At 41.2% G+C, this 15,067-nt stretch overlaps 1 protein-coding gene across 10 annotated transcripts in view; it reads right to left on the minus strand.

Moving 5' to 3' along the window:
• The window catches only part of PTPRD (protein tyrosine phosphatase receptor type D), a 2,140,771-nt gene that overhangs the window by 108,368 nt on the left and 2,017,336 nt on the right, over positions 1-15,067 (minus strand). For all 10 annotated transcript variants that reach the window (XM_043546218.1, XM_043546214.1, XM_043546216.1 and 7 more), the window contains 2 exons: positions 10,218-10,427; positions 6,577-6,737 (listed from right to left, as the gene is read on the minus strand). In XM_043546218.1, the coding sequence (XP_043402153.1) occupies positions 6,577-6,737; positions 10,218-10,427 (371 nt within the window). The remainder of the gene's footprint in view (positions 1-6,576; positions 6,738-10,217; positions 10,428-15,067) is intronic.

Here is a 15,067-nt window from a genome sequence, read left to right on the forward strand (position 1 = left end):
GAGGATTTGGGGGATGAGGAAGATGATGATGATGAGGAGGAGGATGAAACCGTTCTCCCCGACAGCCAGGAACTATTTATCACCCTGGAGCCAATACCCTCCCAACCCATCCAAGGTGGCTCCCGGACCTTGAAGGCGGAGAAGGCACCTCTGGTGAGTGTACCTTTGTAAATATAATACATGGTTTAAAAGCAAGCGTGTTTAATGATTAATTTGCCCTGAAGACTTGGGATGCATTCGCAGCATCTCAATGAAGCTCTCCTGGAGGTACTTCCAAAGCCTTTGTAAAACGTTTCTGGGAGGGCAGCCTTATTCTATCCTCCATGGTAGGACACTTTACCATGCCAGGCCAGTAGCACGTAGTCTGGAATCATTGCATAACAAAGCATGGCAGCGTATGGTCCCAGTGTTTGCTCAAGCAACATTCAAGCAATATTCGTTCTTTATCTCTCTGTTATCCTCAGGAGACTGATACCATTCATGGTCATACATGGTTGAAATAGGGGAATTTTATTAAGGGGACATTCAGAGGTGGTTGGGCTGTTTGCCTGTGGCTGAAAAGAAATCATCCCCTCTGTTAGCCCCGCGGTGGGTGGACGGGTGAAGCAATCATCCCAGAGAATTGTGTGTGTGGGGGGGGGGGGGGGCGACCTTGAACTGAAAGCACATGTGCTATGTAATGTTAACATCTTGGTTCACCGTGAAAGAGTCTACCCATTGTGCTCTAAAATGCGTCTTTTTAAATACTACTCTCCCTTTTTTTCCTCCTGCAGCTGCAAAAGTTTCAATGCTCTCCTTTTCATCTCCGTCCCAGAGGCTAGCGCAGATAAGAAGGCAAAAAAACTGCACTCGTGATGAAATGTTCTCTGAGCTCATGCAGTCCTCCCGCACTGAAGTTCCATAGCCTCCTCACCCAGACACCCAAGAACGCGGGAGGGTGGAGGGGGTGGCTCCGGGCACCCAACCACTCCACCCCAGAGGACTGCCCAAGCAACAGAAAGCTGCCATTCAATAAGTTTTGAAGTGCAGTGTGGCCTTGTCCTTCCCTCCTCCCGTCCTCCACCACCCTACCCGGTGCTTCCCTCCTCCCACACGCCTCCCGGGCTACCTTGGCAGTTATCCCCCTATTTGTGTGACAAATTAATAAAGAATGCATGAATCTGAAACAACAATGACTTTATTGCCTCTGCAAGCGGTGATCGAAGTGGGGAGGGGAGGGCGGTTGGCTTACAGGGAAGTAGAGTGAACCAAGGGGGCAGGTTTTCGTCAAGGAGAAACAAACAGAACTGTCACACCGTAGCCTGGCCAGTCACGAAACTGGTTTTCAAAGCTTCTCTGATGCGCAGCATGCCCTGCTGTGCTCTTCTAACCACCCTGGTGTCTGGCTGTGCGTAATCAGTGGCCAGGCTATTTTGTCTCAACCTCCCACCCTGCCATAAACGTCTCCCCCTTACTCTCACAGATATTGTGGAGCACAAAGCAAGCAGTAATAACAATGGGAATATTGGTTTTGCTGCAGTCTAACCGAGTCAGTAAACTGCACCAGTTGCTTTTAAATGTCCAAATGCACATTCTACCACCATTCTGCACTTGCTTAGCCTGTAGCTGAACAGCTCCTGACTACTGTCCAGGCTGCCTGCGTATGGCTTCATGAGCTATAGCATTAAGGGGTAGGCTAGGTCCCCAAGGATAACTATAGGCATTTCAACATCCCCAACAGTTATTTTCTGGTCTGGGAAGTAAGTCCCTTCCTGCAGCTGTTCAAACAGACCAGAGTTCCTGAAGATGCGAGCGTCATGTACCTTTCCCGACTATCCCACCTTGATGTTGGTGAAATGTCCTTGTGATCCACCAGCACTTGCAGCATCATTTAGAAGTACCCCTTTCGGTTTACGTACTGGCTGCCCTGGTGGTCCGGTCCCAAGATAGGGATATGCATTCCATCTATCGCCCCACCACAGTTAGGGAAACCCACTGCAGCAAAACCATCCGCTGCACATTTCCCAGAGTCACTACTCTTGATAGCAGCAGCTCAGTGATTGCGTTGGCTAATTGGATCACAGGAGCCCCCACAGTAGATTTGCCCACTCCAAATTGATTACCGATTGACCGGTAGCTGTCTGGCATTGCAAGCTTCCACAGGGCTATCGCCACTCGCTTGTGAACTGTGAGGGCTGCTCTCATCTTGGTATTCTGGCATTTCAGGGCAGGAGAAAGCAAGTCACAAAGTTCCATGAAAGCGCCCTTACACATGCGAAAGTTTTGCAGCCATTGGGAATCGTCCCAGACCTGCACCACTGTGCGGTCCCACCAGTCTGTGCTTGTTTCCTGGGCCCAGAATCAGTGTTCCACGGCATTGCCACCAGGATGGCCAAATTGCTGGGGCCCATACTTTGAGAGAAGTCTGTGTCCATGTCCTCATCACTCTCGTCACTTTGCTGCCGTCGCCTCCTTGCCTGCTTTTGCAGGTTCTGGTTCTGAACGTACGGCAGGATAATGCGCGAGGTGTTTACAATGCTCACAACTGCCGTGGTGATCTGAGTGCACTCCATGCTTGCCATGGTATGGTGTCTGCAGGAGAGCAGAGTCGCAGCGGAAGCAGTGGCTGACAACAGATGCCACGAGAATAGATATTTACAGAGAATGAAGAGAGGACCTGTGAGGTGGATTCATGAGAGCAGGAGAGCAGAGTTGCAGCGGAAGCAAGAGCCCATGACAGCCAACATGGAGAAATTCACTATCGAGACAAGAATAGGAGAGCAGAGTTGCAGCGGAAGTGGTAGTTAGATGATGATGGTTAGCAGTCCTACTGCACTGTCTGCTGAAAGCAGTATGGCATCTGGATGGAAAAAAAGGCGTGAAACGATTGTCTGCCATTGCTTTCACGGAGGGAGGGGTGACTGATGATATGTACCCATCAGGCATTGGGAGCTTAACCCAGAATTCCAATGGGCGGCAGAGACTGCGGGAACTGTGGGATAGCTACCCACAGTGCAACTGTCCGAAAGTCGATACTAGCCACGGTACTGTGGATGCACTCCACCGACTTAATGTGCTTAATGGGGGGACACGCAATCAACTGTATAAAATTGCCTCCTAAAAAATTGACTTCTATAAATTCGACCTAATTTCGTAGTGCAGACATAATCATGTAGGATCTCAGAGTGCAACTACGTTCGGTGACAGAGGGTGCTGTCCAATAGTTTTCCCATTCATTTTTAGAAGTACTAATCCTCTTGATTTAAGCTTGGATGACATTTGGTCTGTACTCTGACGGCTGCAGAAGAAAGCCTAAAATCTCTCAGATTTGGCATCTCTCAGCCTCACATCCTTTCAGCCCGCCACTTAAGACAAACACTGTCCCATTCCTCTTTATGTTGTATGAGGCCCATCTCAGTGGCTTTGGTTCAATCTGGAAAGCTATTTGCAACAGCCTCACAAATAACAAAGGTATCAGACACATACTCCTTGCCTTTGTAGGTAGTAAAAGCTTTGTATTGACCCACGCCACTTATCTACACTACCTAGGCCTCCTCCAACAGAGGGCTAGGGCTCATCTCTTTAATAAGTCTTTTTATAAATCACTCACCACTGTCCCTACATCATATTAAAATTTAATAACAGTAATCTTGAAATTAGCAGTCCAAGTCTGTTCAAAAAGCTGTCTCTGATCAAAAATCCTGGAAAAGAGGCAAGACTCACCCCTGTTTAAGATATCTCCTTGGCTCCTTTCCTGCAACAGACATGGTGTCTATACCCCCACATTTTTTCCCCAATACTGCTTCCCTTTTTGCCATAACAATTTTTGGTTTGCTACTTTTTTACTGGGTAATATGAATGTTCACGATTTCAGACTTCTAAGACAGTTCTACTCCTGTTCCAGGGTTAGCTCAGACATTAACTGTGTTTTTTTCTGAAAGTTCCTTATCATCCCAACTACTAAATGATATCTTGTATGTTCTTCCTTGCAGACAACAAAGTCTCTGGGCTCTGTTTTGTTTATCAAAGTGCTTATAAATTATTCCATGTTTTCAACAGGTTCAAAGCACTTCGTAGAAGCATACCCATGCATGTATTCCTTTTTTTTAAATATATCCAATATAGCCACACAAATGCCATATCCTAATTTAATTTACCTCTTGATCTAGCTCAAACACAGTTTACATTAATTTATCTGTCCGTAAATGGTTTTAAGTGTAACTTACACAATCCTTATTCACCTCTGAATTTGGCCCAGGGCGAAAAAGCCAGACAGCCTGTTTTCAGAAGCAAAGGGATATGGAACAAAACTCCAATAAAAATGCTTTAAAACTCTTAACACATTGCTAAAATGTTTTTTGGGGGAAACTGTGGAAAATGCTGAGAATATATGTTGGTGTGACATAAAGGAGTTTGACTGGCATTTGTTTGGGATAACCTACCTAACTTTGTCTCTGGTGAGCTGGGCAGCTACTCATGCCAAAAAAAAAAAAATGGATCCAGTCCCCTTCAGTGAAGCAAGGGATGTGAGCATTTTGTGTCCATTAAGCCCCCTTTGGTCACACTTTTTTCCCCCTAATTGGGACCCAATTGAACCAATATGACTAAAGGTATGATTTTATACTGATTTTGCTAAACTGGTGCAATTCTGTCCGGGGGCACTCTTACATCAGTTTAAACCTGGCTTGCATCAGTTTAGCGTGCATATTCACAGAAACAAGCTGAGATAAACACTTATATGTTGATACAGCTGCATCCACAATAGGGAGTTGCACCAATTTAAATGTGGCAATTTCTCATATTAATTTTGTTAAACTGGTACATAATTATATGTAGACAATCCCTTGAACTTTAAAAAATACAGATGGGTATCCACCCAAACATCCCAAACACCCAAATTAGTGCTACTAGTAAATAAAAAATGCAAAACATGCCTTCTATATTTTGCATATGGGACTCCTTTTGCACTCTTGACCAAGAAATTTTTACGTGCTCATGTGGTGTACCTCTACAGCTTTTTGGAAACACACTGTGAAGAACGTAATTATGGGTGTAATCAATATTCCCAGGGTAGGTATGGATCTGCCTTATATTTTGGTGGGGTTTGTTTTGTTCGAATAGCTTTGGAGATATTGTATTTGAGATAACCGAAGTAGTGACATGAATTGAGTATTTCACTTCCAGCCTGTTTCCAATTACCAGTTTTTGTAATGACTGATAGTCACAAGGAGGGGCTCACAAGGTAGGTACTAACAGAAACTTTCAAGAGGCATAACATCTGCAAGAAACAGAGTGACTTCTGTGCTGCTATATGATTATGATCCGAACGGTCATCTTTATAAATATATGTCTGTTTGGATTCCAAAACAGAGGTTGCCTCAGGACTGTTCTTTACGCTAAACAGAGTATTTCTCTTTCAGAAACCTGAAGGCCTCTGCATTCATCTTCAGCTGTTTCAGACTGCAGACATTTGGGGGAAAATCCAGGTCGTTTGAGGCTTATGAAGATTTTTTTATTCATTGTCAAGATTTTTTTCATCAGAAATAGGTACAATTACAATCCTATTGCTTTGCAGAAAATAATTTCATTAAATGTAGAGTATTTAAAAAAAATACATCCCCACATGTTTACTGCTTCCTCAGATTTTCATGGGTAGTTTTAGGCAGAAATATTTGAGGCTTAACGATGGCTCAGTCATGAACAATTGTACATTACATATACTTTCAAAACTGTTTTGGGTAAAGAAAAATATCAAACAGTAAAACTTTGAATCTGGGCTTCTGACCACCTTGGGTCTTCCTCTCCTCCGCCTTCCACATTGTTCCATATTGACATTTGTGCAAAGTAGGTGTAAAAAGCTAGGAAGCTTAAATGATAGTACTGTACACAGACTTTGCCTGTACTTTGCACAGGTATAAATGACTGAACAAGGTATAAGGCAGTGGAGAATTGACCCTATATAATGGCAAAACCTAGATCTGTGTCTTGTGCAGCATGATGTAACATACAGGATGAAAAAAGAATCAGCAAATGACTCCTGAAGTTTATGATCAGATTCCAGTGTTAGTAGTAAATGATTACTGGTATTTTGTTAATCCTGGTGTACAGGAAAACATATATATACATGGCCAAACTGAGGCCTGATTTCAGGAGGCACAACTCCAGTTACTTTTAGGGAGATGAGAATTGTGTCTGTTCACACCAGGATTGAATGTAACCCATAATGTATTACCATTGCAATATTAAATAGGTAAGTAAAGAAAGTGAAATGATTCTATGGATACATGTGTACACATACACTAATGTACATATATATGTAAAATACAAAAACATTTTTAATACCACAAATGGTAATACAGTGTCATCAGCAAAAGAGTGACACCAGATCACTATAACTATAGGGAAAACTCAAAGTATCTTTTCAGTTCTATAGAAACTAAATAAAATTTCTTAAAAAAATAAAGCAAGAATCCATAGGATGACATCTAATATGTAGAGTATGGCACAACAACATTTTATCTGATGCCACGTTGTCTTAAAATGATCTAAATATCTAGAAGTCACCTTAGTTTAAAAAGAACTATTTGGTAAACTTACCTTTTATAAAGAAGTATAGCTATAACAATACAGATGATAAACACCACTGCGAGAACTGGTCCTACTACCCAAATCAAGCCTTCTTCTTCATCTGTAATTGGCTGGGGATCGAGATCCATTGACACAACAGGATCAGAATATGGGCTGGTTGCATACATGGTCTGTAAGAAAATGATGATTCTATTCAACGATAAAGTAATGGGTATGAGAAATAACTGTGCTAGAACTAAATAAATGTATATGGAATATAACGGCATTAGAATACCTGTTATTATTCTTCAAATCCTAAACTATATAGATTAAAATGTAAATAATTTATCATTATTACTATTTTATTTATATTGTACCAAAAGTATGATAGGTGTATACAGAGAAATGAGGAGACAAGGTCTCTGCCCAGAAGCTTTCACAATCTCAGTGGGCAATGTAATGATGAAGAATTGGGGAGATGATGTAACAAAAGAAAGCGAATGACTAGCAAAGTAGTGTATGATTTGTTTTTTCACTTCTTTGTTTTGTTTGCACTTCTGGGAAGGGAAGAGGGAACAAGAATTTAAACGCTTCCTGGAAGAGGTGTGAAAGAACTGAAAGAGTAGAGGACAGAATTATTGTGGACAATCAGGAAGGCCGTGTTAAATATAGGGATTTGTGGGCCCTCAGGCGACAGTAGTATGCAGCTTGGTCAGAAACAATGGGACAAAGTGGAGAGTGTAGAGAGGCAACAACAGAGAGCTAGATAGGAGCTAAGTGGGTTAGGGACTTGAAGGCAAGGGGAGAGACTATGAAGAGAGGCTGGACATGGACAGAGCAGAAGAAAAGCTAGATGACTTTGGAAGCAATGTAGCTGAGATATGATGAAAGCTGGATAAGGGTTTAAGCAAAGACAATGGAGAGAAATGGACAGATTATGAAGATGTTGTAGAGACTGAGGTCTATTACAGGCAAAAGAGATAGAGAGGAGTCACAGATGAATTCAGAGCCTGTAGCAGAGCAAGGATGTGGAGTTGTCAAGGGTAACAGAGAAGAGGGGAGGAATGATGAATGCTAGGCAGAGGATGAGGAGCTCAGTTTTTGCCAGACTAAGATGGAATGGCTGAAGGCTGTGCTTTTTCCAGCCCTGCTAATTGTGTCATTTCAGTTCCTGACAGGCCACTTTATGAAATACTCCGTTCATTTGGGAGCTTTGCTTAACCAAACTGTGGTTAGAGTCACATCAGGGTGTCAGCACTAATGAAGCAAGAAGGAGGAAACTTGATGGCAACTTTATATGTGATGCAGGCCTTAGCAATGACACCATGAAGAAAGAAGTTTTCACTTCGGATTAGATAATTATTAATTTCACAGGTCAGAAAAATTTGAATACAGACGTGGTTACATCTGAAAATTGCTTTAAATAGTTTTCTAGTTGCAATAAAAAAACGATTACGCAGTATTGACCAATGATGATATGTTCAATTGTCTTGTCATATAAGTGAATAAATGCGTTAATATGAATAAAAACATTTAGAAACTGACAATATGAAACTGACAATGGTTGTCCGTGGGACAAGCAAGCACAAATCATTTACCATTTGCTGTTGTTTTTTATAACAAGTTTTCTTCTAAGGTATGAAGAGTTGTTTAATCATCTGCATTCCATCATCCTGCTTAAAGGAATCTCGACCTAAGTATTTTTCTGCTTTAATGTTAATTGAAGATGCAGGAGATTCTGCTATTGCAATATTACTTTGCCTTCAGCCTCTCTTTCCTGAGCAGATAGAACCAAATGCTGAAGCCAAAATGTGATAACAAACTACCCTATGCAAACAGGCTGAACCAAAGAAGAGATATGAAATCCTTGATGTCTACTTTTATGTATAGGCATTGTTAATACTGTTAGATTTTTAAGACAAATCTATTTGCTGATCACTTGTAAATGCTTAGAGTTCTGTGCAGGAGAAATGCTGTGTAGAAAGCATTCTGCCTGTGCAGAAGAAATACTCGACTAGAGTGCAAGATTCAAATCTAGCAGGCTCTGGAACCCTAAGAGGGAACAGATGTGTTGAGAACAGAGAGCAATGGAGCATGGGACGCAGATGCTCATTTATCTGAACTCTCTTTCTTCCCCACGGCCAGATCGGCAACTACAAAATCCTATTGCAGATTCTGGATACCATGACAAAACAAACTTAATTTGCCAGTGAGCCCTCCTTCTAAGTCCTGTGCACCTATGAAGACCACAGATAAATTCCGTTATATTAGGTATTTAAGTTGTAAACATCCAAACCAAACCTTTTTGTGTTCATTTATCTTTAAGGCAGTCACAGTCCCAAAATCAACAATGTTAGACATTACAGCCTTAGTTAATATATAAAATTACTGAAGGAGCAAAACTTTTCAAAGAAAAGATTGAATCTTAGTATGGGTAATTTGTGAGTATAGCTTTTCAGATATCTAACTTTCTACCTAAAAGCTTTCCTATTTTTCAACTTTGAGATTTAATGACATGAAGCCTATGCTTAATTCAGAAGGACACTGGCTCTTCTATCACCAGCTGTAAATCATCATTTAGTCACTTTTTTGGTTAACTTTTCAGTGGTGTGTAGGATTTTATTAATTAACAGATTTTCCATTCCACTGACACATCTTTGCAATCACTGTAAGACAGAAAGAGGAAAAGGGAAACTTTTGTTCTATATTAGAACGTCCTTAAAGCAGTTGTTCCATTTTCAAATGAAGCCACAAGTGATAAGTAGACTAACGAGAACTTCCTCCTTGTTTTCAAGTAAATAAACTCTCCACACATTTAAGGCATTGCCAGACACTGGAGGTCTTTGACTAGACTTCCGATTACTGCTACAGTAGGTTAAACTGGCTGAGCCCACCAAATGTATATGTCAAGTTTAGGAATCAATTAGAAAGACCCCATGCAATATATTGCATGTTCAAATGTTAATGTATGAAGCAGCATCTTTCCACAATCCTATTTCTATCTTTGTTTAATTTTTTTTTACTGTTTTACTTGCAGCTAAAACAACTCAAGCATAAAGGGACATAAGAATAAGATGAATTACATAATGGGAAGAGACAACTCATTATTTAAATTCCCTCAGGAATTATCCTTATTATTACATTATTTTCTAACTTTCGTACATTTCACTGATAAAGTTGGTAGCAAATTACTATAATTGGAGAAGCTAGCTGTGCATGTCTCTGATCAGACAGATCTTTCCAAAGATTTTTTGGTAACAAACACCATTGTCTCAATGGCAGTCCCCAGGCAAGAAAGGAACTTTTTTTAAATTGTGAAAGATATTGCTGTGAAGCTCATGCCTCAGTAGTTGCATCACGGGTCTCATGAAGCAAGGCCTGTAATTTGCAAAGGATCAAAATAGTGCTAATAAAAGGTGATCTTTACCCTTCAGTTACAGAAGCAAACAACACATTAAAATGCATGCAGAACTATTACCTCCTAGCTTGAGAGATCACTGGAAATAAGCAAGGAAAGACGCTGACTTTTGAAAAGCACTGACATACCCTGTAGATAGCTGACCTTGTGTGAGTGGACAGAGGAATGATCGTATGAACAAATACTATAAGAAATGAGTGAAGGTAAACTTAGGAATAAAAACAACAACAGCAAAAACTTTCAGCTAACTTACAGATTCAGAGTGTTCCATTACAGCCAAAACAAAGAAGACATATTCTTGACCGCTTTGGAGTTGCTTATTCTCAAAGCCACCATACTGCTTTTTATCCCCCAGGGTAAACTCAGTAGGAAGAACTTCGAAGTGAGCTGCAATGTATGGCTTTAATTCAACTTCTCTCCCAAAACGAATGCTTCTGCGTTTCCTAACTATCTCCTTAAGTAGCTGTGGGGAAGAAAGAACGAGAGCAAGAGACACAACAGAAAGATAACTGTAAACAACATTAATGTAACTTATTGACAGTTTAATGGGAAAACTTAATTTAGGGCCAGGAACTATCAAAATACCATTTATCGCCATTTCATGGTGCATGTCAGCATCACTAAATCTCAGCTCTTGCAATCCTTAAATTTTTGGCCTTTCCTGTTAAGATAAGATACTAAATTGCAATTGCACTGCTCAGATTATAAACATGGGTCAACTAGATCAATTTTCAGTGCTTGATATCATTGTCCACGCTAATAAAACCCTACAGAATTAAGTTCTACAATGCATTACACCCTTTCTCTGAAAAACAAAGACAATTTGTTGCATATTTTTTTTATATGTATGCATACTGTGACCTCCAACTTAATACAGTGAATCCCAATAAAGCTGTTGGCGGATGTGATTGCAGAGCCATTGGCCATTATCTTTGAAAACTCATGGCAATCGGGGGAGGTCCCGGACGACTGGAAAAAGACTAATGTAGTGCCCATCTTTAAAAAAGGGAAGAAGGAGGATCCTGGGAATTATAGGCCAGTCAGCCTCACCTCAGTCCCTGGAAAAATCATGGAGCAGGTCCTCAAGGAATCAATTCTGAAGCATTTAGAGGAGAGGAAAGTGATCAGGAACAGTCAGTATGGATTCACCATGGGCAAGTCATGTATGACTAATCTAATTGCCTTCTATGACGAGATAACTGGCTCTGTGGATGAGGGGAAAGGAGTGGACGTGTTGTTCCTTGACTTTAGCAAAGCTTTTGACATGGTCTCCCACAGTATTCTTGCCAGGAAGTTCAAGAAGTATGGGCTAGATGAATGAACTAGAAGGTGAATAGAAAGCTGGCTAGATTGTCGGGCTCAACAGGTAGTGATCAATGGCTCCATGTCTAGTTGGCAGCCGGTATCAAGTGGAGTGCCCCAAGGGTCGGTCCTCGGGCCGGTTTTGTTCAATATCTTCATTAATGATCTGGAGGATGGTGTGGATTGCACCTTCAGCAAGTCTGCAGATGACACTAAACTGGGAGGAGAGGTAGATATGCTCGAGGGTAGGGATAGGATACAGAGGGCCCTAGACAAATTAGAGGATTGGGCCAAAAAAATATCTGATGAGGTTCAACAAGGACAAGTGCAGAGTCCTGCTCTTAGGACGGAAGAATCCCATGCTCGGCTACAGACTGGGGATCAAATACCTAGGCAGCAGTTCTGCAGAAAAGGACCTAGTGGTTACAGTGAACGAGAAGCTGGATATGAGTCAACAGTGTGCCCTTGTTGCCAAGAAGGCCAATGGCATTTTGGGATAAGTAGGGGCATTGCCAGAAGATCAAGGGACATGATCGTTCCCCTCTATTCGACATTGGTGAGGCCTCATCTGGAGTGCTGTGTCCAGTTTTGGGCCCCACTCTACAAGAAGGATGTGGAAAAATTGGAAAGAGTCCAGCGGAGGGCAACGAAAATGATTAGGGGACTGGAACACATGATTTATGAGGAGAGGCTGAGGGAACTGGGATTGTTTAGTCTGCAGAAGAGAAGAATGAGGGGGGATTTGATAGCTGCTTTCAACTACCTGAAAGGGGGTTCGAAAGAGGATGGATCTAGACTGTTCTCAGTGGTAGCAGATGACAGAACAAGGAGTAATAGTCTCAAGTTGCAGTGGGGGAGGTTTAGGTTGGATATTAGGAAAAACTTTTTCACTAGAAGGGTTGTGAAACACTGGAATGCGTTACCTAGGGAGGTGGTGGAATCTCCTTCCTTAGAAGTTTTTAAGGTCAGGCTTGACAAAGCCCTGGCTGGGATGATTTAGTTGGGGATTGGTCCTGCTTTGAGCAGGGGGTTGGACTAGATGACCTCTTGAGGTCCCTTCCAGTCCTGATATTCTATGATTCTATGATTCTATAAAGCATATTAACTTCCCTTTGAGGAAGGAATATTGAAAATAATATAAAAATTGAAAAAAAAATCCCAGCCTGTGAAACTCAGGCTTCATTACCTAGGTTTCATTTTTCAGGGGGACTTTCTAAAATGCAAACACTATCTTTCTAGCACCATTCTGTAATACGAAGAGATTAGAACACAAATAACAACATCCATTTTCACAAAATACTCCATTGGATTTCTATAACAGCTTTCATCTGAAGCTCTTCAAGAACTTTACAAATAATAAATTTCACACCCCCAGTGAGGGAGGTATAATTAAATTCATTTTACAGATGACTAAATGCAGGCAGAGAAAGTTTAAGGGCATGGTTTCTTGATGCACTTATCACCCACAATTCCAACTGAAGTCAACAGAAGTTTCAGATGCTCATCATCACTAAAATCAACCTCTAAACAACTTGTTCAAGGTCACACAGCACTTCAGTGGAAGAGCCAGGAACTGAACCCCAGAGTCCTAACAACCAGACAACTTTCCACCACAACAGTTAAGCACCAGAACTTACATACTCAACGGAGACATAAACTGTATAGCCTGCCTTTCAAAATGTAAACTTCCTTTACCCCATTAAATATTTGCTCTGACGAACAAAGCCAAAATATACATCAGGGTATTTGGCAGTAAGGTTAAATACTAGCTCATGTTTGTATGTTAACTAATAAATGAAATAAAGCCTAGCTGGTAAAACCACTGATTAATTACTTATTTAAATGGCCAAATGCTTATTCAATATCTTTTATCACATTGGATATACTGACATTAAGCAGATACTAATTTGACTTGTTTAGAAATAGCCTGAAGTTTTCCTGCTTGACAAGTGATGACTGCTAAGAGTGTTCCCTCGTTTTTCACCCATGAAACTTATTCATTGTCCTATTTTAAAGTAAAAGCAACAGACTCAGTCTCCAACCTTATATTCCTCCAAGGTCACACGGTTATTTTGAGTTTTTCTGCTCACAGACAAAACAAACAAAATGGGTAAGTTTTCACTACTTTGTTAAGTGCAGGAGGCGAGTCTTCAGGGGAAAGTTACAGATCAGTAGCAAAGAGATTAAAATGTAATTTCTAGTATATATTTCCATTTTAAAAATACACTTAGGGAAGATCTAGTTGCACCCACTTTTTCAGTATTGTACTGCGACTTAGATGGCATTTCTTTCTGCCATCCCCCAAAATGGAACAAGTATTTCCTAATTATGCAGCAAACAATCCAAAAGCACACAAACAAGAAACCACTCCTTTGTCTTAAACTTAACTCACTACTTAAACAAAGTTTGTTAACACTGATTATCTGAACATGCCAGTTCATTACAATTTTGAATCTCAAACAGGTTAAAATTAGAAACGGGCCCAACCTGCAAAATTTCGATACAAACTTCCTTAAAGGTTGGGGGTGTTTGGATACTGGGCTTTGCTCTGCTCCATTACAGAGATCAGCATAGTGACCAGGTATGGAGTTCAGATACAAGGCCTGATTCCTCATCGTGTTGGACATGCTTTATGTTGGTGTGATTTTTTGATTTCAGTGGAGTTACACCAGCATAAAAACTAGTGTAACGGACCCCTCGATCTGAAAATGAACTTCCCAAGCATTTGAAGGTGTTGGATCCTTGTAAATGACACTGCTGTAAAATGACATTATTGTATTCTAAAATGTCATTTAGAAACAACTCTGGTGATTTTTTCACATTATCTTTTATTTAATGTGCATCCAGAATAATTTTCAGGTGACCCTCACTTGTGTAAAAGTGAGGGCTGCAGTGGGTAATAGACCAATCTTGGCGCCCATTAATGATACTTTTATTTAGTTGTTTTTGAGGGCCACTCTCCCTTTTTAAAGAAAAAAAACCCACCTTCTGATTGCTTCACATGTGCCAGTACTAGGTAGAGTCAGTAGCAGCAGGAGAGGGGGAGCAGAGGCTGCCTGAACATTAGCCCCGGCTGCTGTTGCTTCTAACAGCAGCAGCTCGGAGCAGATCTGCTGAGGGAGGTATTCTTTCATGATGACATATGTCCCCAAGGCATCTGCTAGTGAGATTCTGAAGAAGCATTCACCCCCTAAAATATGTACATGCCTTTCCACAGCTCTGCTCCCAGAGATGCTTTCATCAGCTGCTGGGAACACTCTGCTATTTCTCTCTCCCTTCCTAGCTTCATCTCAGAATGGAGTTTCATGGGCGAGAGAGGGCTGGGGAGGGGTAAACCAGGATAAAGTCACTCCCAGCAGTGGATGAAAAAGACCACTGAGAAGAAAGCTTAGTTATATACCTGGCAGGCAGGGGAAGTTGAAGGCAATTTGACAGCTGGCTTCAATATATATACACCCACCTTTCCATAGGCAGTTCCATTTGCCTGCTTCCTAACCTCAGGTCCAGCTCCTTTGGGTACTTGGGAGGGTGGGGTGTTTTTACTGACTGATGGTCCACAAACATCAGTATATTTATTCAAAGAGGAGTATATGCTTCCAACCACCCTTTAAGATGAAGAGTGAGATTTTCAAAGGAGTCATAGGGGACCAATCTCCTCTGGAATTCAATGGCATTAGCTCACCTTACTCCTTCTACCACACCTCCTTTGAAAATCCCAGCCAATTTTTTTGTTCCCCATCTTTCCAGTTCATATTATAATTATAATTTGGGTTTTAGACCTTTCATAAACCACTGCACATC

This window comes from Chelonia mydas, chromosome 5 (genome assembly GCF_015237465.2).
Source record: "Chelonia mydas isolate rCheMyd1 chromosome 5, rCheMyd1.pri.v2, whole genome shotgun sequence".
Classification (NCBI taxonomy): domain Eukaryota; kingdom Metazoa; phylum Chordata; order Testudines; family Cheloniidae; genus Chelonia; species Chelonia mydas.